Raw genomic sequence first — 21,949 nt, forward strand, 5'->3', positions numbered from 1 at the left:
AATGCTTTCATATGTCCACATAATGTTCACAACACTTCCAAATGAGGTGGGGAGAGAGGTGGGAGAGGCAATCACTTAGGAGACAGAAGTGTACCATTTCATACCATTGGTGCAGTTTGCTATAGAGCATCTTTGCTCTGGCCAGCAGGGACTAAGCTAAGCTAACGGCAGCTGGTTCGAGCATCATATTTACCATGCAGACAAGTGAAAAAGTGTTTTTCTAAAATTGTTGAACCATTCTCTAAAAAAATATCTGAAAATGTGTGTTTGAGAGGGATGCATCCTATTTTTAAATTTATTTTCGATGATACAGAAAGCTGCCCACGTCATCCAACACTCACACCGCAGTCATGGTTTCTAATTTTATACACTGTTTGCTTTCATCCTGCACAGATCTTCATTCACAGAACCATTAGATGTCTCAAACTGCTGCAGGGAATCGGCCACTGAACAGAGTTTATTATCAGAGCTGGAACCAGAGAACGGAATATTTCCACATTAAATATTAACCTCCCACGGTATCGCAACACACACACACACACACACACACACACACACACACACACACACACACACACACACACAGCTGGTTAGTCTCATTCCACAGAAGTCTGACTCACCTTCTGCCTATCTCTGCCTCTCCCTTCATTTCCAACCAAAAAAAGCTGAAATACTTTAAACTTCAAGCTCCCCAAAAGCTCCCAAGTTGCAACCGAAAGCACAAAAAGACTTCAGTTTGGGGCCTTTTATTGCCTTTAATCGACAGTGACAGCTGGAGATAGACAGGAAAGGGGGGTAGAGAGAGGGGATGACACACAGCAAAGACCCACAAGTCGGATTCAAACCCTGGGCCGCTGCAGGACTCTGTCCGTGGTCGCCAGCTCCACCAAGTGAGCTAACCGGACACACGAGTTTCAGTTTTTAAACATACACACACACGGTACTGTTTTCAAGCACTAAATACTTAGGCACTTCCACTTTGCTGTTTGTTTAATAATGTTAAGCTACTGTCAGTGAAACTCTTGGCTGTGCATGTATAAGTCATCAGGAAGCCATCAACCTGTCTATTAGACCCGATCCCAACTAGGCTGCTTAAAGAAGTTGTTCCCTTAATTGGCACTTCTTTACTGGATATGATTAATCTTTCTTTATTATCAGTATCATGTACCACAGTCCTTTAAAGTAGCTGTAATTAAACCCCTTCTTAAAAAGCCCACTCTTGACCCAGGGGTTTTAGCCAACTATAGACCGATTTCTAACCTCCCCTTCCTCTCTAAGATTCTGGAGAAAGTAGTCGCCAAAGAGTTGTGTGACTTTCTACATAACAATAGTTTATTTGAGGATTTTCAATCAGGATTTAGAGTTCATCACAGCACAGAGACAGCTCTGGTTAAAGTTAATAATGACCTTCTGATTGCTTCTGACAATGGACTTGTCTCTGTACTTGTATTATTAGATCTTAGCGCTGCATTTGACACCATTGACCATAATATTCTTTTACAGAGACTTGAGCATCAAATTGGCATTAAAGGAACCGCACTAAGCTGGTTTAAGTCATATTTATCAGATCGCTCGCAGTTTGTACATGTTAACGATGAATCTTCAATAAATACTACAGTTAGTCATGGAGTTCCACAAGGTTCTGTACTTGGACCAATACTATTTACTTTATATATGCTCCCTTTATTATTAGGAATCACTCCATTAACTTTCACTGTTATGCAGATGATACGCAGTTATATCTATCAATCAAGCCCGATGAAATTAATCAATTATCTAAATTACAAACATGTCTTAAGGACATACAATCCTGGATGACCTGCAATTTTGTTAAACTCAGAAAAAACGAAATTCTTGTTCTTGGCCCCAAAAACCTTAGAGACTCACTGTCTAAAGATATAGTTACTCTAGATGGCATTAACTTGGCCTCTAGCACCACTGTCAGGAATCTTGGAGTTGTCTTTGATCAGGATTTATCATTTAACTCCCACATAAAGCAGACCTCTAGGACTGCCTTCTTTCATTTACGTAATATTAGAAAAATTAGACACATACTATCACAGACAGATGCAGAAAAACTAATCCATGCATTTGTTACTTCAAGGCTGGATTACTGCAACTCTTTATTATCAGGTTGCCCCAATAAGTCCATTAAAACGCTCCAATTAATTCAGAACGCTGCAGCACGAGTACTGACAGGAACTAGAAAAAGAGATCACATCTCTCCTGTACTAGCTTCTCTGCACTGGCTCCCTGTAAAATGTAGAATAGAATTTAAAATCCTCCTCCTCACCTATAAAGCTCTTCATGGTCAGGCCCCTTCATATCTTAAAGAGCTCATAGTACCCTATTACCCCACTAGAACACTACGTTCTCTGAATGCTGGGCTACTTGTGGTTCCTAAAGTCTCTAGTGTAGTAGCTTTCTCGTCTCGCAGGTTCTTGTCGATCCTGGTGGAGCCCCCTGCCACGGTCCTGCTAGATTGCCATTGCCAATACTGTTGTTGCTGTGCACCTGTCTGTCTGTCTGTCTGTCTCTCTCTCTCTCTCTCTCTCTCTCTCTCTCTCTCTCTCACCCCAACTGGTCGAGACAGACGACCACCCACCTAGAGCCGGAGGATCTGTCCTAGGTTTCTGCCTTTTAACAGGCAGTTTTTCCTTGCCCTTGTCGCCAAGTGCTTGCTCATGGTGGTACTGTTGGGTCTCTGTAATTAATGTTTTAAAGAGTTCGGTCTAGACCTGCTCTATTTGAAAAGTGTCCTGAGATAACTTCTGTTATGAATTGGCGCTACACAAATAAAATTGAATTGAATTGAATTGAAGTGCTGAGTTTCACTGATGATAGCTTAATGGTGAATATGACATGACTCCATGGTGCTGTTTTTGTTGTACTGTCTGATTTATTCAGATTTATTGTGTTTTGTTCATCTGATGATGGACACATGAAAACAGACTTCAGTTCATTTGTCCATGGTGGTTATTTCAGGGATGAAATAATATGTTTTAGTTTGTAGTGATAATCTTGATGACATCACCATCATTATTTTGAGTGCTTAACAGATGGAACAGAGACATTGAATAGCATGGTGGTTACAATAAGGCTGAGACTGGATATCTGCGGGGAAGAAACAATTGTGGGGGAAAAAAGACCTGCTGGCTGCGGCCCACTGGATGTTGGAACAGCCCATCTGATTGGGGTTTACTCGGCCCCAAAATTGTCAATAGGCTACCTACAATGTAAGGTAGGTGCAGGAAGTGGTACTGACTGTCGTCACCTCACTTTCAGAGGTGAAGTGGAAAATTATCAAATGAAATCAAGCTAGAAAGAGCGAAGTTTAAATCGAAAATACAAAGAGGAAATAAAGGAATATCTCGAGGCCGATGCTGCAAAATGCTTTAAGTTGACACATTTATTTCAAAATGAACGGTATTGATGCCAGTGCCACGCAAAATCCTGCTAGCTGCAGCGACAACATTAACAGTTCGCCAGTGCCAAATGAAGAGGAGGTTGAGACAAAGTCTGGACAGATGAGCAGCAGGCTGCAGCAAGAGGCGGCTGCTGAGGACGAGCAACATGACAACCTCCAGCAGGTAATACTGCCCTGATATTACTTTATGTAACTCATATTAGTGCATATATTAGGAATATTGGGCCAGTCCAGACAAAAATTGTCTGAGCTGAATTTTGTTCCCAGTCTGACCCTGGTTACAATAATCCTCCTTCATCCTCGTCATATTTGACATGTTCTGCTGCTCTGTATTTATCCACGCAGATAAACAGGAAAAGATTGTATCTGAGTAAGCAGGAGACAGAGACATGAAAGCTTGCATGTCTCTGAACCACAGGACCCTGGGTAATTACAGGACGTGACTGGAATACCTCAACACGTTATCATCACCGTTACACTTACACAGATATTCACGCTCTCCATTAGGTCTGGGGGGACTGGCTAGAGTGCAGTGTAGTATGATTTGGTTTGGGTTTCCAAGTCCAATCCTGCAACCTACAACTCTTGCATATGAAGATACATTTTTGTCTTCATTTGGCCCTGCATTCACAATAAGACTGTATTTGTCAGGTTCATGTTACGTCATCCATGACATTCATGACAGTCACAAATTTATTTTTCACTTCAGAGAGGTTTAATGCCAGTTGCCACGGTAATTTTAGGGCTGCAAAGGACAGAGTCACCCAGGTCACACAAAAGTCATCAAGGGGTGAAGAGTCACAAGTCACAGAATCACAAATAATCAATGTCATGATGGAGACACAAATTACATTTCTGAGTCATAAACATCATGTGCAAGTCTTACATGTCCTGTCCGAGTTTAAAAAAGTAAAGTGTCACTAAGGTTATGTCTTAAGATGCCATATACAGTTCTTAAATATCATGTCAAGTCACCAAGGTTATGTCCATGTCAGAAATTTCGTGTCAGAGTTACCAAGATTACAGTATATCTTAGACCAAGATGATATATAAATCTTAAATGTCTTGTACAAGTCACCAAGTTAGTGTGTATGACAAAAATGTCATGTTTGAGTCACCGAGGTTATGTCTATGACAATTATTAGACAAAGAAGTCTGAAATGTCATGTCTGAATCACAAATGTCCTCTCCGAGTTACCAGGTTTATGTCCAAGACATGCAGTAGATGACACGTCCATGACCTAAAAGTGTCTGAGTCACTAATGTCCTGCTCACCTCATAAACATCAAAGTTATACATTTTGCAAATTTGGTTTGAAGTCCTGAGTACTCAGGTATCACCTGTCACTGATGAATACTCAAATCCAGACCAATCCATGGTCCACAAACAAATATATTTATGCCACACTGAAAATAATGTTTGTCATTTTGATTCTTAGTTATTAATCAGTTGATGATTTTAGTCTCTTTATTTGGCTTTCTGTTTGGAAGTTTAAGAACAACCAGAGGGTCAGCTACAAATTAAAGGTTTTGCTCTCAGAATCTGAATTTCAGTGTGCAAGTTCGATCAATACTGACAATTTTAGTACAGGAGTACAGGAAGTTGAGTGCTTAGAAGAAATACTAAAATGTTTTAAACAAGTCAATCATCTCACACCATCTACTCCGGCTTATTTCAAAGGAAAATCACTCAAACAGCCACAGCTCTCTCTAATCTCTAAAGAGGTCAGATTTAGTCTCCCATCGTTCTGACAGACTGAACAAAACGTGACTTGCTTTACCTGGAGGTGAACCTGAGGACTTTGGAGATGAGGCCGGTCGCCAGGCTGTTGACGCTGGCCTCTGACGGCGACCGACACAGTGCCCCGTCCGACCGGCCCAGCTCTGCCTTCTTCTGCTTCTTCCGGAGCTTCCTGCGGTAGAGCGCCTCCAGCAGCTCCATGGTCCCGATTCGAAGTCCACTTTATTCTAGTTTCTACTGTACTGCTTTCTTCTTAGCTTTACTTTCCTTTTCTATGTTGTTCTTCTTCTCTTAGAAAGTCTCAGAAAGTTCCATTTCCACACCCTTTACTCAACCTCAAGCTGTTTTTTTGGTGTGTATCCTTCTAGAAAGCAAGAAAACCTATTTTCTCTGATTTCAACAGAGCTCTACTCAACTGTTCCTTCACATGCTCTCCTGTGCACAAGAGTCCATCAAAAAGTACTTGTCCTCTAATAAAATCTACTCTACTGCACTTCACTACACCTTCAGCTGTCTTATTTTGCCATATCTTACTTACAACTTTTGCCGAAACCTCCTTTCTTCTTCTACCTGCATCTACTCTGCTTCTACTTAAAACTACCAGAGATTAACACGCTCTTTCAAGTCAAATGTCACCCAAACCAACACAACCAAACTATTCCTGCATTTTCTAAATTCACCTACTCCTCTTTTCCATCAGAACTCCATCGAAAAGACTCGCCTCTACCGATCCCGTCTCTGCCACCCTCTGATCTGTCTCCTCGCTCCAGTTCCAGTCTGGGGCTGGCTGGACGGATAGAGTCGCCTTGCATTGGTCCCTGGCCCCTGAGCTCGTTAAGCAAATGAAGCAATTAAGCGTCATTAGGCCACCGTACGATAAAGGCATAAAGTAAACATCCTCGGCCCAACTTGGTCTGGGTGGTAGCAGTTGATGTGGTGTTTGAGTGAGAGAGAGAGGCAGACACTGAGAGTCTAAGGAGAGAGAGAGAGGGAGAGGGAGAGAGGGGGGGAGGAAAAGAGGGAGGTAGGGTGAGAGATAGAGAGAACTGGTAGCAAGAAAGGGAGGGAGGACGAGAGAGATAAAAGTGGTTAGGGGGAAGATGAGGAATGGAGCAACTAAAAGACTGATAGAGAGATGGTGGAAAGAGAGGAAATCGTGAGAGAGATAAAGGAAGGGGAGGATTTAAAAAATGCAAAAGTTTTAAGAACTTTCGAGGAACCCAATACTGCCTCTAAAAGCTGTGAAATGAAAACAACAGAATAACTTGAGGAAGGGGTGAGAGGTAAAGAAGAAGCAATAACAAGTGCAAAGGTGAGGGAGGAAGGAGGGAGGAGCAGAACAGTGAGGAGGAGGATGTATGAGGAAGACGAGGGAGGACAGATAAACAAGTAGAGAGAGTGTTGTTAAAAACCAGCCGCGGGGAGAAAGACATCTCATGATGCAGCATGTGGTACTACAGTGAACAATGAGCTGACTATTGACGGTTAGATTATCACTGTTAGAACGGCTGGAGTCCAAAAACAAGGGCAGACATATTGACAAAGGTTACTGATCAGTATTGGGCAAGTTACTAGAAAAATCCAATGAATAACCAACTACTGATTACTCACTGAAAAAATAAACAGTGAAATATCCCTGTTTCCCCAGATGACGTATCATGACTCTGGCCACTCCCTGACTTTTTTCAGAATTTCCAATACTTACGTTTTATGACAAAATACTGTACCGTAGTTTGTGTTAATTGTTAATTAGCAAATGTTAGCATGCTAACAAGCTTAACAAAGATGGTGAACGGGGTACATATTACCTGCTAAACGTTAGTATGTTAGCATAGTCACTGTGAGCATGTTAGCTTTTAGCTAAGAGCTGCTAAGCAAGAGCTGCTAAACAGGTGTAAACACTTTTTCCCCACAATGAAAATGAGGGGGGAAAAAAGTAAACCTTAAAAACAAAAACTATGACAAAATGTCTATGCCAATGATTGATAAAACAGTTTCCTCCACCACACCTAAAATATTCTCTTCTTTAGAAGTTTACATTTAGCATTTGGCACTGACTTGCATCAGTAGTGTTATGTCTCTGCCAGTAATATTAGCTAACATGTCCTGTTCTTGGAAAGTCACTAATTACTAAGTCAAAATCATATTCCAAAGTGATCACTGTCCATTATTCATTACAAAAAATGTAAATGAGACACTGCAGTTTACAAGCATACAGTTTGTAAGGTATTTACTAGCCATCAACAGTTAGCCATGGTGACTGCACACAGCTCTCCAGGGGTCCCGTCATCATTGTTAAGTCTCAGAACACCTCTCACTACACCCACAAAGGTGATTTCACTTATTTTGCCCAGTTACAACTCTTCTCAGGACTATGTGGGGCATGTATGAAGTGAACTTGATTGAAATCTCCCTGAACCTATTTGCTTCGATGCATCTGTGGATCTCTTCTCATTCTTATTGATGACGTCAAGTAGCACAGGTCCATCCAACTTCAGCTGAGGCAGAGGTCTAATCAACTGCAGTGAAAACACCTGTGTGCAGGCCTTTAAACTGCAGGTTACCATAGATACACTACTGATGCTACACAGTCTGTCTGTACTTCCTCACCCAAGGTCACCTGTAATTCCCTCATGCACCCCTCAGGGACCAGTTGAACCTCTTCAGGACCCCTGGAACCTCCTTAAGAACCGTTTCAACACATCTGGTAGATTCTCATGGACCCCTGTAAACCACTAAATGACTTCATGCTTCCTCAAATACCTCTGTTATTGCTTCCAGGACACCATTGGGGGACCATTTGAACCTGCTCATAGACCTCTGGTAAGGACCACTGGAACCCTATCAAGGACCAGTGTGAATTCTTCTAGGACCTCTGGAACCTCCTCAAAAACATCTGCTAGATTCTCAGGACCCCTGGAATCAACTCAAGGACCCCACATCCTCAAGAACTACTGTAATCTCCTCAAGGACCATCTGAATCTCCTCAAAGACTTCAGTCAACATGCATCGTCAATGTGTAACTGATTTGAACTCCGTTAATGTACTTTAATGTAAAGTTTTTGGGTTTTTCTGATAGTACAGGTATGAGTGCAGCTCTGTGACCAACCTCTCACATTAGGCACAGAAGATGAAGATGCTCCAGCTGTTCAGTGGGCTGAAGGTGTAGCTCCTCCTAGTGTTACAACAGGTGCCCATCATTCATGGCACTCCAACGGCCAGATTCCTGGGAATCATGTGTCATGGGAATGTCATTAGATGTATCCGAGATCACAGAGAGAAATGGATGATGGGATGGCAAGGAAATCCTCTCCCTTTGTAGTGTTTCAATCAGGTGTCAAGGCCGCACCGGCCCCAAACGCTTTGTTCCAGAAAACTTTCTGCCTCAAGGCTAGGGCGCACACACTCAGACACAGACACACTATCACACAGGTGTATGGGGGTTCTGTCCAGGTTGCTGACAGACAGATAATAACCTGCCATTTTCACTGTCACCCAGGCTTGGGTGTGTGAGTGTTTTGGAACCTCTTTGTGAACATCTTCAAGGACCTTTGGAACCTCCAGAATCTGAAGTCTCGCAGACTACACGTCATACCTACTACACTACACACCCACTGAGATGACTTATAATGTTTTCCACTAAATTAGCTCTGGTTCTTGAACCAGCACGTGTTTCCATCAGTTCTGAATAGAACCATTGTAATCAAGGATGTTGTCATCTCATTCAGCGTCTTTTCAGGATATAAAATTAACTTTGCAAAATCCGAGGCTATGCCCCTGGGGTCGTTAACACGTGTTCCAGATATGGCTGAGCCCTTCCCGTTCCGCTGGTCTCCCACCGGTTTCATTTACTTAGGAGTGCATGTTACACTCACTTTTGGTCAGATGTGTAAGTCCAACTTTCCCCCCCTCTTGGATACCATAAGGGCAGACTTAGACCGCTGGGCCCCTCTCCCGCTTTCCTGGCTAGGTAGGGTTGCTCTCATGAAAAGTGAACGTCCTGCCTAGACTGCTATACCCACTGCAAATGATCCCTATCTTATTATCCTGCAAGGTTATTAAGGTGCTTGAAGGCTGGCTAAGCTCCTTCATTTGGAGTAAAAGGAAGCCCCGTCTCAAGATGACAAAACTTCAAATGGCAGGTTGTGATGGAGGGTTAGATGTACCAAATCTCAGATTTTACCAACTGGCTTCACACTTGCAGGTGATTGCAAGCTGGCGCAACTGTGATACAGCCTCGATTTGGCATGATATCGAATCCTCTCAGTCGAAGTGTCCCTTGCTGAATTTATTGTTTATGAATAATCCTGATTCTGCATTGCTCTAACCCTATTACTCTCAGTACCATCAGAGCCTGGAGATCCATTCACTCTATAGAAGGCCGGGCTCAGTTATCATCTCCTCTCACTCCCATTCTTGATAACCCAGACTTCCTGCCAGGCTGTAAGGACCAGGGCTTTAAAGTGTGGAGCACCCAAGGGCTGAAGAAAATAGGTGATCTATTCAATGGCCAGATTTTACTACCCTTTCAGCAGTTGCAACAGAAATTTGGTTTATTTAATCAAGGTGACTTCTACAGATATTTACAAATTAGAGATTTCATAGTTAAAGACACCACCTTAATGTCTAATAACACCACTTCATGTGTGGAGAAGGCCCTGTCTCTACTGATCAGTAAGAAATGCATTACTGTTTTCTACAGAGCTCTGAACTCTAATTCCCCTCTTACCTCACAAGCCACCAAGCAAGCTTGGGAAAAAGATCTAGGCGTTGTTATAGAGGATGCTGACTGGCAGGAAGTCTGGTCTCAGGCCATGAACATTTCTGTGTGTAACTGCGGCAAATCCACACAGTTCAGGATTGTACATCGCACGCATATAACACCTGTTGTCAAGAACAAAATGGACGCTAATATTTCCCCGCTTTGCTGGAAATGCAATTCTGAGACTGGTAATTATATTGACTGCCTCTGGTCAAGTGTGGAGTTACAAAGGTCTAGTATTGTGAATGAACTGACTGCTATCTTTGGTGTCCCAATACGGATGGACCCTATGTGCCTGATACTTGGTCTCCCCGATGGTCGGATCACTGACAGCAAACAAAAGAGACTTTTCAATATACTGACTTTTGCTGCTAGAAAGAACATCCTACTCTTCTGGATCAAGAATGTTGCTCCGACAAAAAAATCATAGCACAATATTGTTATGGACTGCGTTCCTAGTGAATACATTGGAGCTATCTGTTAAACCAACCACGGGCGGGAGCAATGACTGCATGTAACATCTCACAAGTCCAGTCCTTATAACTGAGTTTCCAGGATTATTCTCACTCTTTTTTCAACAAAACCCAGCATGGATTGGTAATTAGCCTGTTAGCTTACAGCCCATGAAATATAGATAACACAGTGACACAATGCACCCACTACTCTAAATGTAAATGTTACTTTAATAACAAAGAATATTTGATAAATATAATTAGTTAATTAATTTTCAGTTTGCATCTGGATCAAAACTGGACTGAACACAGCACCTGATTGGTGGAGGTGAGCCATATGGAAAACATAAACAGTGCTGATCTGATGTGTTTGTGTGTGTGTGTGTGTGTGTGTGTGTGTGTGTGTGTGTGTGTGTGTGTGCAGGGTGTGTCTCTCTGAACAGAGACCTTATCTGTTGCCGTGGGAAACTGTTCCTCCAGCCCATAATAATAATCTCTCTGATCTGCCAGGAAACCAAAATTGGAGAGAGAGAGAGACATAGAGAGAGAGAGAGGTGGGCAAAAGTGGATACTGATACACTGTGTGTGTGTGTGTGTGTGTGTGTGTGTGTGTGTGTGTGTGTGTGTGTGTGTGTGTGTGTGTATTAAAGTGTGTCAAAACACGTTTGTGAAACTATGTTAATAGCTTGTATGTGTGTGTTTGGGGTGTGTCAAAATTGTATTAAAAGTATGCATGCAACGTTTGTGTGATAATAGTATTGGTACTACAGTACTTCTACATCTTGGTGTCCGATAGGCTGGCAGTTAAAATCACATATGCAGACCCTGCTAACACTGTTCTGGTCAACAATTTAAACATTATTTTTATTATACTGCAGATAACAATAGCAGAAGAAGATATATACTTTATTAATCCCCTATTGGATAAATTCTTCTTTTCACTCTTTTTTATTCTTACACACACACACACACACAGAGGCTGAAATACACACTTCACACTTGTGGACATGCAACAGGGAGAGAGTGGAGTGATGGGCTCGCCACGTGCGGAGGAGGTGAAAACTGGCACCTCTCCAGCTACCAGTCCACACTCCATATTGTGGTCTGTGGGATTTGAACTGGCGACCCTACAGTTCCCAAGCCAAGTCCCTACACACGGAGATACTGCCGCCCCGCTGCAATATAGCAATAGTACTGATTCTACCAGTTTTACATGCTCAACAACCCCAGGAACCTTCTGAGGCACATCAGAAACCTCCTTGTTGTGTGCTCACAAGTTAGAGGAGTTAATTCCAACAGTAGGTGGGTTTCCATCCTCCAGTTTTTCTGTGCAATGGAAATCGTAAATGGAAATTGGCAAATAAATCTTGACAAAGCGTGTGACCTATCAATGCAATGCGATGAGAGCTCGTCGCACAATTTTTTGAATGGCACCCAACAGGAGAACCAGCTGAACCATCTCGACAAACCAACTCTTAATATTCACATAGTAAAGTGGTGGATAGAAACATGTTCTTTTGCAAAATTTTGTGAAATCTGGGGAAAATCTGGACAGAAACCTAGCTAGTGTAAGGGGAGGGGAGGGGAGGGGAGGTGGCATAGCACAGCCTAAATGGAGCACAACAACAGCAGGTGGCAGGAGGAAACTGACTGTAGATGAGATTAGCAGGCAAGAACAGGCTGCTAGATGAGCGGGAAAGTGCAGAGAGGATAAAACTTAGCTGGAGGGAAGTGTGGGGAAGTGTCTAGCTGCAGCCATAAGTGCAAACAGAAAACAAGATGGGATTCTGTTTATTTGTCAGGCAGCAAGCAATGTTGAACAGGCATTATGTAGGGCAGATAAAGGGACTGGAAAATAAGAACAGATACAAGAAAAACAGCTCATAGTCCGTGAGAAGATAGCTTTCACTAATCTTAATACCAGATCTTGTGTTGCGGTCACAAACCCAGCATGTTGTGTATTTTGTGAGGATGCAGTCTAGATACGTACAGTAGAGTGCGGTTGGAAACCCAGCGGCTGTGGGTTGGCTGTAGCGGCTTTGTTAGAAGAATCAGTTTTGTCTGACACGTCCAGTGAATGGCTGGGGGTTAGGGGTTAGAAGAAGTTAAGAAGCTAGTTTGACATAGTCTTAAGTATTGTAGACAAAGGTGAATATAAACTGCTATGGGGGGCTATGTTGAGTGTGTGCGTGCAGGTAAAGAGGCGGTTGAGCCTTCTCGGTGTCAAGCTGCCGAGTATCCGCTTTTTGCTTGGGTGAATTAAAGGCACCTTCAGGGGAGGGCTAGAGAATGGTGTCAGCAGTAGTCATTCAGTAGATGTATGATGGCACAGCCTGACACCCACTGCAGGGCCTAGGGATGGGTCACAACATCATTTGACATCAACGCTGGAATCCTCAATTAGCTTTTTACTGCATAATGATCACTAACTACGGACCCCTGGAGCCTCCTCAAGGACCATTGGGACCACTTCAAGGATCACTACAACACCCTAAGCAACATTGTCAAGGACCTCTTGTACCTCATCAATGACGTCCCAAAAAACTAAGTAGACCTGCTCACTGATTGGCTAACAGGTGTATGTGTATACCTTATAACAGGACAGCTCAACATCAGTCTAGTCAACAGTTTAACCAAAGATCTAAATCAGAGCTCATGGGATATTATTACTGCATGTAACCATAGCAACAGTGCAGATGCTAACCTTACCATGGGTCAAACAGACTACATTAATTGTAAACCACAGTGTCTCCCCCGACACCAAAACTCAAAGCACAGGACTGGTCAGGACTGCTATGATTGTGTGTAAGGGAGTTTGTATGTATTGCGCTTGTGTGTGTGTGTGTGTGTGTGTGTGTGTGTGTGTGTGTGTGTGTGTGTGTGTGTCTTGTGCAATTACGTGATGATGTCGTTTTAGAAAAATGTGGTGATTCAACTAAAGAAACATGTGAGGAGGAATGAGGAGAGGAGGATGAAAAGAAAAGAAAGGAAAGGAGGAGAGGTGAGGGGATGGAACAGGGGAAGGGAGGATGAAGAGGTGCAAAGGATAAGAAAGGAGAAATAGGATAAAAGAGAGGAAAATAAAGGAAAAAATGAGTGAGAGAAAGACCGTGTGTGTTTATAAATCAGTCTGTCTGTCCTCTCCAGATTAACACCCAGCCTCATGGGGCTCTGATGGCCCACTTCCTGTTTTTGGACCAATAAGAGACAAGCATGGGCCCCCCAAACCCCTCCTTCTCTCCTCAGTGGTATCTGATAACCACCCAGAGCCCAGGGGATTGTGGGAGAATAGAGTCATTCTGCCTGTTTATCAGACTCTGTGAGAGCAACAGTACATTTTAATGACTCTGTTGTTATGTTCACCTAAACATGTTCCTGCTCAAAGGCACTCCGGCAGGAGCTAACTTTCAGAAGGTTCAGTGCAACTGCTCAGTCACCCTTTCAAAATAAAATCATCCTGGAGCTGTGAATTTTCCAAGAACCAACAACACTGTTTCCAAACTCTGCAGTTTCAAAAGGTTTTTAGAACTATTGTGAGTACATAGCTTCAACTTCAACAGGATACAAGAAAAAACAACACAAGTAAATGCCTGTGGTCACAATAGCACCCCCCTGAGGCTGTGATGTTCATTACAAACTCACACACACACAACACACACACACACACACACACACACACACACACACACACACACACACACACACACACACACACACACACACACACACACACACACAGAGTGTACTTCCAGGACCTGACCTCCATATTAGGATGAAACTGGCTGTAGCAGAGTGTCAGTATTTATAGACTGTTTGTCTGTACGGACTGAGTTTATACACACAACACTGTGTGTGTGTGTGTGTGTGTGTGTGTGTGTGTGTGTGTGTGTGTGTGTGTGTGTGTGATAGAGAGGGAGATGTACAGGCCCCATACGTTTATGTTTGTTTTTGATCATATTCAGGAACATTCAGGTCAGCAACTGCTGATATGACAATGAGCGTCAACCCCCAGTAAACCTTTTTCACAGCAGCCATTTTGATATGAAATAGAAGGGTAAACAGGTGTTTCCGATGATACTAATTAAGGTTCTGTTCCATTCAGGTCAAACAGAGTCAGGATGCTGCTGTCGTGCATGTTGGCTCACTGGAAAGGCTCTGCTACACTAAATGGAACAGAACCTTAGTTAGTGTCACTGGTAACACCTGTGTTTACCCTACTACTTCATGTCAAAATGGCTGCTGTGAAAAAGGTAAATGGAGTGTTCCCTTATGCACTCTTCTCAGCATGAAACAGATGTTTAGTTCAGTGTGAGCAATGGGTTTAACGAACAGCTGGAGGTTTCCTTGGTGACCACCTAGTTTGTGTATGTCTAAAATGAGCCTGGTAATATACAAAAACATTTTGTAGGAAACATAAAATTGGCAGGAAGTATTGTTTTTTATCAACACAATGACAAAATGTTTAAAATGCATGTTTCTGCAAGCTGTTCACTGATAACTTATGTCACTTTATGTCCACTTGTGGAAACTAAAGCATGATCAACCTGTTTATGGTTAAATTAAAGCACTTGGTTAAAGGTGCAATAATCAGAATTCTTATATTAACAATGGTTTAAATGAAGTTGTACATTATCTGCCCAGGACCAAATCACAGGCAACGTTAGAGACTAGCTGGTTAACATAGAGGCACATTTATCAGCTTAAAGCAGCAGCAGGTAACTTTTATAAAAAATAACTTTTTGGCATATTTGCTGAAACTTTATATATATATATATCCTGACAGTAGTACATGAGACAGATAATCTGTGAAAAAATCAGGTTCCTCTGGCTCCTCCTAATGGCATTTGCAAGAATCTACCGGGCCTGAACGAAAACAACCAATCAGAGCCAAGAAAGATAGAAAGGTTGGTGGCTTGAAGATAGTTGATTGTTGAGTCTCATTTCCAGGAACAAAAGCATCGGTATTTGACAACTTGGGAAGAAGACTCAAAATAAACAATCTTTCTCACCAATGATTGGCTGTTTTCCAACTTTTTTCCAAAAGTTACCTAAGAGCCAGATATTTCCTGTAGGAAGTAATCAGGTGAGCAGAAACATGGCAGCAAATGAATAATAATGTTGCTCTGTATCTGCTGGATGTGTGAATCAGCAACTCTTTGTTAACAAGTTCTCCATATCAATTTTGCATGGTGATAATATGCCAAAAAGGTCAGTTAATTCAGGTTTAATGGCCCAGCACACCCACACAGGTGTTTCTCTGCTGCTGGCTATAATGTGAGGTCACTGGACTCCATGCCCCAATAATAAGGATAAAGGTGTAATTTGTTCCACCCTGGCAGAGGTCCCACAAAGCTAACAGGAGAGTGAGGAAGATGTCAATCAAACACACTCCTACACACTCAGCTCTTATCATCCAAAATAAGTGAACTCACCCCAGCACATTAACCCAGAATGGCTTGCCTTAGAGGACACATAGGTAAAGATTCAGCCATGTTTGAGCCCCATTCAGACCCAGACTCAGATGAGTATAAGTATAGTTAGCATCTTTTATTTGTTCATGTTGGTTGTTAGCTTGTTAGCTCGTAACTGGCAGTGGCTGATGCAATGAAACGTGTAATATCTGTTACAATGTTACAGTGTGTTCACATTGTCACGTTGTTTTTACGTAGTGGAAGGAAGCTCTAGGCTCTGGTTTACATCCAAAAACTGCACACTCTGACACACACTGACATTTGCTAGACAGCGACTGGCTTTTGAATTTAATACATACCAAACCTAGCCTGAACTGGGGTACATTTGAATCTTAGATTTTACGGAAGTGTACAGACATTCAGTAGAGGAATATGTCTCTCTCCTCTCCTCTCTAGTGACAAACTGCACAGATAGTCAGTAAAATCAAGTTCAGACATTTAAGGGGAAAAAACATAAGAAAAATGCATTTTGAGTGCATTACAACATATATAAATAGTCTGCTTGGAACAATAATGTGTGTCTATGTTTTTTCTCATAACATTTTTTTAATTGTATATTGTATTAAAGTCCTTAAAACATTTCATTGCATTTAGTCCTTCCACCTCACGCCAATTACATAAATGAAACACCTCTTAGTATAATGCAATACAGGTCAACAGCAGCACAAACCACAGCCTCCAAAGAGACCGGATTACTTTATTATTATTATTATTATTATTATTATTGTTATTATCACTGAGTGGATCTTATAAACTGTAGTGTATATCTGGGTCAGTAGGATGGATATGGCACCCAACCAACAGTAACAACTGAGTTCTAATATCTTCATTTTACTTTCACAGTTATTCAGTTATAAACATATATATTATCAATTAATGTTTAAACTCACCAAACTTTATTTTCAATCCAATATTTTTTAATATTTTCAATTTTAAATATACTAAATAGGTCAGGATGCATTTTGGAAAAATGTGTACAAAATGATGCACACAACATGCAAACATGACCAATGTGGAGTCTTATGATAAGGTCAGCTGCACAAAGAAAGCTGAAATAAAAATATTTGAAATAAAGATTTAAGATGCATAACAGCATCACAATCATTTTATCTCACATAGATGAGGCTAATTGTGATGCCTCGTTGTAATGGCCACGTTGTCTCACAAACAGCTGTACTGAGCCTGCAACCTGATGAAGACACAGGAAACACTGTGAGGTTGTTACCATAGCAACCCGAGCAGCCTCCGTTTACACAGTTTGTTTTCCTGTTGATCTGAGGTTGAACCCTGAGTCACAAACAGGACACTAAATCCTCTGACTGTAACTCTTACACACACACAGACACACAAAGGAAGCACAGGCAGGACATCCTAACACCAGGGGTGATGACCTCCTCAGTAAACCTGTCACTGATTTGACATCACTTCCTGTTCTAACCCACACGCATGGCGCCTGCCCGTCCAACACGGTTAGAAAAATAAAGAGAACTTATCGACACTGGAAGGAACTGTTATCATACAGCAGACAGGAAGTCCCAGTCAACAACACTACGGCAGCAACTGCAACTCTGAGGAGATTTCTCAGGATCGAACCAGTTTCATGGTTTCATGATTGTGTGCACTGTCAAAGCCTCACACCTGCCTTCAGATCAGCTCTGGACCTCCTACCTGTTCTTGATGCGAAGCTGGACTCCTCCTGCTGAACATGGTCGGCTTTGGCGGGATGACGACGGTGTTTGTTGTGTTTGTTTGTTTGTTATGGGCGATGGAGAAGAAAGAGGAGGAGGAGGAGGAGGAGGAGAAGGAGGAGGAAGAGCAGGGAGGGAAGGACGTGAAGTAGCAAACTCCTCGATGTACCCTGGATCAAACTCCCTGAGGACAGAGACAGAGAACGAAAACATTATTTTGATGATGATTATATTGTAATGAATGTAGATCAAGTGAAGGAAGAAAGTAGAAATCGAGTGAGAAGTAGGGTTAGTTCCCATGGCCCATGGAGCTGCCCCCTGCTGGCCATTATAAAGAATGCACATTTAAGTTAGTTCTGTGTTGGCTTTACTTCACAGACTCAGAAGCTCTGCTCATCATTTATGCTGTCAATGTTTTCAACCAGTTTGGGATGTCTTGTTGAACTGAAAAATGTTCACTGGGTTTGATCGCTGTTAACATTGGCTAATCTATAACTAACACACCTAATCACCACACGGCTGACAAAATAAACCAGGCCTGCTGCCTTCAGGTCCGACTGGTTCAAACAGGACTGTCTGCATGTCTGTTTTTTTGTTCCTATGACATCCCATTCACAATTTAGTCATTTATCAAATGCTTTTCGCCAGAGGTCAAAGGTCAACTGCGGAATCAACAACAAGTGGAAGAGGTCTAAGTTCAGAGGCCACAGGATCCTGGAAGCAGAACAACTCCTGTGAATCCTTTTGTTGGTCGAACAAAGAGAGAAGAAAATGACTGTTTAAGTATGTGGGCCAGTGAACCACCTGTCTACCAACCCACACACGCACAAACACACACACACACACACACACACACACACACACACACACACACACACACACACACACACACACACACACACACACACACATTGGATAAACAGGTTCATTCAGTACAATTTTTTTCGTACATCTGTAATTAAAGGACCAGTGTGCAGGATTTAGTGGCATCTAGCGGTGAAGTTGCAGATTGCAACCATTTTAATACAGCTCGAGCCAGTGTTTTGTTTGTCCATTCTGGGCTACTGTAGAAACATGGTAGTTCAACATGGCATCCTCCATAGAAGAGGACCCGCTCTCTCTGTAGACATAAACAGCTCATTCTAAGGTAACGAAAATACAACGATTCGTATTCTCAGGTGATTATACACTAATGAAAACATATCTATGAATATTATATTCCATTTCTGACAATAGATCCTCCTAAATGTTACACACTGGACCTTTAAACAGCAGAAAAATCCTTTCTCATAAACTATTATGCAGTGTTTTGGCATTGCTAAGCCTTGAGACTACTGGATCTATCTCTGTAAAAAAATGATCATAAAGTTAAATCAACATCTTTCTACGAGACTTTCAACAAATACTGATCATTATTTTGTTTTTTAATATACTTCTTTGGGATTTTCATGCCTTTAGTTAGTATTTAGTAGTAGTATAATAGTTACAGTAGTTAGTATAGAGACAGCTGAAGATAGACAGGAAAGGGGGGCTGACATGCAGCAAAGGGCCCTGGGCTGGAATTGAACCTGGGCTGCTGCGGTGAGGACTGAACGTCTACTGCACTCAGATTTATACTTCTATGTCGAATTGACGGTTTAGGTAATCCATAAGTACAGCACAGTCTCATACCTTCTACTGTAGCCTATGAAATAGCCTGATAGCCAGAAACACTACATGCCATATTCACCCATTCACACAGTGATGACAAAGGCCATCACAAACAGAAGCTGACTCATTCATCCACACTGCACAGCATCGGGTTCAGCATCTCGCTGAAGGACACTTTGACACGCAGCGGTAGTACTGGGGATCGAACCACCAACTTCATGATTAGTGGACAACACGCTCTACCTCTTGAGCCACAGCCGGCAGACAACATAACTATGCGTCGCGGCAACGCAGGCCTCAACAACTATGACCGGTCCACTTGGTGTGTGTGTGCATTGTCTGAATGGTAAGCGACTCATGCAAAAGACAGATGAGTTAATAATGCTGTTTGAGAATCCCTCTTCAAACACACACACACACTCACACACACAAACAGGGCACATGGGCACATGGGACACTGTCTTGCTGCATGACATGCTCTTGTCTGTCCCCTCGTATTCCCTCGTCCTTTCATTTCACGGGCAAACAAACGAAATGAGGAAAACACAAGACAGATTGAGGAAAGAGACAAGGGAGTTTCAGTTTCAGTCGAAACCCAACACAGTGGCATAGAAACCCCACCACCAACTAGTGTTTTGGCAGCTTTATTAGCAGAGCAATGCAGACACACCAGCACACAGGTACAAATGCTCATAATGGCGTAGGCTACGGTGTAGGGTTGAAATTAAATTAAATTAAATTTATTTAATTATTAAATGTGGAAAGTGTTACATAATTTTGACTAAGGTAATTAATGTTTCTTCCTCCATTAATTGCAGGCATCTACTGTATATTATGGTTGTTAATCACACACACTGAAGTTACTGTTCAAAATATATGATTAACTTCAGAACTTATATATGATGAGACTGATGATAAGCACGGCAGTATTTAATTAAAGTCAGAGCTGTTTCCTCCTTCCACCCAGCAGAGCCAATCCTTTTAAACAGAGAGACAATACAGAAGACAATACACAGCGCGCGCACACACACACACACACACACACACTGAAACACACCCAGACTTATATTATTAACTGAGGACATTCCACTGAAGAGTATTCAGAGCTTCATACATCTAAACACTAACCTGTACCACACACACACACAGGTGCATAGATAAAGGCCCATTAAAGTGAAACCTGTTGAGCTCGTCAGAGAGGAATGTGCGGCAGCCACAACACCCTGAATCACCTGAACAGGAGGGACCGTGTTGTCACATTCCACTTTCCATCTCACTGCAAACACACACACACACACACACACACACACACACACACACACACACACACACACACACCAGTCCAACAGTTTTCAGGTAGTTACTCTGACAGCAGCGTTCAGCCAGAGGGAAGTCTGAATGAGACCCCTTTTAACCTTCAATTGAACCTTATGCTGGTGTGTGTTATTTTAAATCTAAAATGATGCACAAGACATGGAGAATACTTCTATTTGATGGAATATTCTCTCTGGGGAAATTACAGTGACAGACAATCCCGAGACACGTGCCAGAGTTCCTTTTATTCCATGTAGTTCAATAGTTCATGTTCATGTCCTTCCAATGGAGCCGCTGTGATCAGTGGATTAGCTTCAACCCAATATAACGCCAAAGCGTGAAATACAGATAGATAGATAGATAGATAGATAGATAGATAGATAGATAGATAGATAGATACTTTATTTATCCCGAGGGAAAAAAAACACACGCTGGTCCACCGCGGCAGTGTCACATTTCCAACATGTGCTCACTCCTCGGTCATTTAACGATAATAAATATGCAACATTCGGATACACTTTCAAAATAAAGCTTGCTGAGGTTGCTAACTACTTGGCTAGGTTTAGGAAAAGATCATACCTGACAAAATCTAAATGTACTTTTGGTTTCACATGAGACCCAAACAGGGGTCTCCTGAGTGAAGGTCCTGTGTTTGTTTCAGCCATCCATCCACACATTCCAAACACTGGGTTTGTTGCTCTTTATTCTACTACTGGTGCTGCACCTTCATACACGCGTGTACTTTTCACGTGTAAGCGAAGCAAACTGTGACACAGAGTCCTCTCGTGGATCGGCGAGTCTATTACACACTTGGGCATCAGACTGGGCTGCATATGATGACCTACCAAATCATGTTGTGGTGGATATGTGTATAAGTTGTTATCTTGTGAGTTTCAGTAACAGATGGTATGTCTGTGGTCAAAGATAGTCTCTGTTAATGACCTTTGACCTGCTGCACGTCAATCTCTCTATCCTCTACCTCACTGATAACATGTTGTGCTCTGCGATAGGAAACCCCTCACCACTGAGATCTTTGTTATTGGTGGTGGTTAGAGCTACACCTGAACCTGATGTGTGAGATGTCTGTTGCCACACAAGCAAAATCCCATTCTAAAAACCACCTCCTCGCAGCAGCTCCATTCACAGAGGAAGGCCATGAGATGTTGATGTAAGCTCTGGATACAACAAAGATGTTCGATCTTGTGCTGGGAGTTTTTGTTAAGCGGCTGTATCAAAGATCAAGAAAGAACCTTGAAGTCCAGTTATTATAGATAAAACAGTTGGGGATGACTTGGCTAATCCAGTTAATAACCCTTGGCTGGACTGACCTTCTAGGGCAGAGGTAACCAACCTGCAGCTCCTTTGCTCCCTCTCTAGTGGCTCCCTGTGGCTTTGACAAAACATTATATAGCACTGATAACGGTTACATTTTAACACTTTCATTT

The 21,949-nt window shown here is 42.2% G+C and overlaps 1 protein-coding gene across 1 annotated transcript in view; it reads right to left on the reverse strand.

Annotated features, from left to right (window-relative positions):
• The window catches only part of shroom3 (shroom family member 3), a 72,386-nt gene that overhangs the window by 29,171 nt on the left and 21,266 nt on the right, over positions 1-21,949 (reverse strand). The window contains exon 3 of the mRNA XM_051413565.1: positions 17,521-17,724. Within this exon, the coding sequence (XP_051269525.1) occupies positions 17,521-17,724 (204 nt within the window). The remainder of the gene's footprint in view (positions 1-17,520; positions 17,725-21,949) is intronic.

This window comes from Dicentrarchus labrax, unplaced genomic scaffold, assembly GCF_905237075.1.
Source record: "Dicentrarchus labrax unplaced genomic scaffold, dlabrax2021, whole genome shotgun sequence".
Taxonomy (NCBI): Eukaryota; Metazoa; Chordata; class Actinopteri; family Moronidae; genus Dicentrarchus; species Dicentrarchus labrax.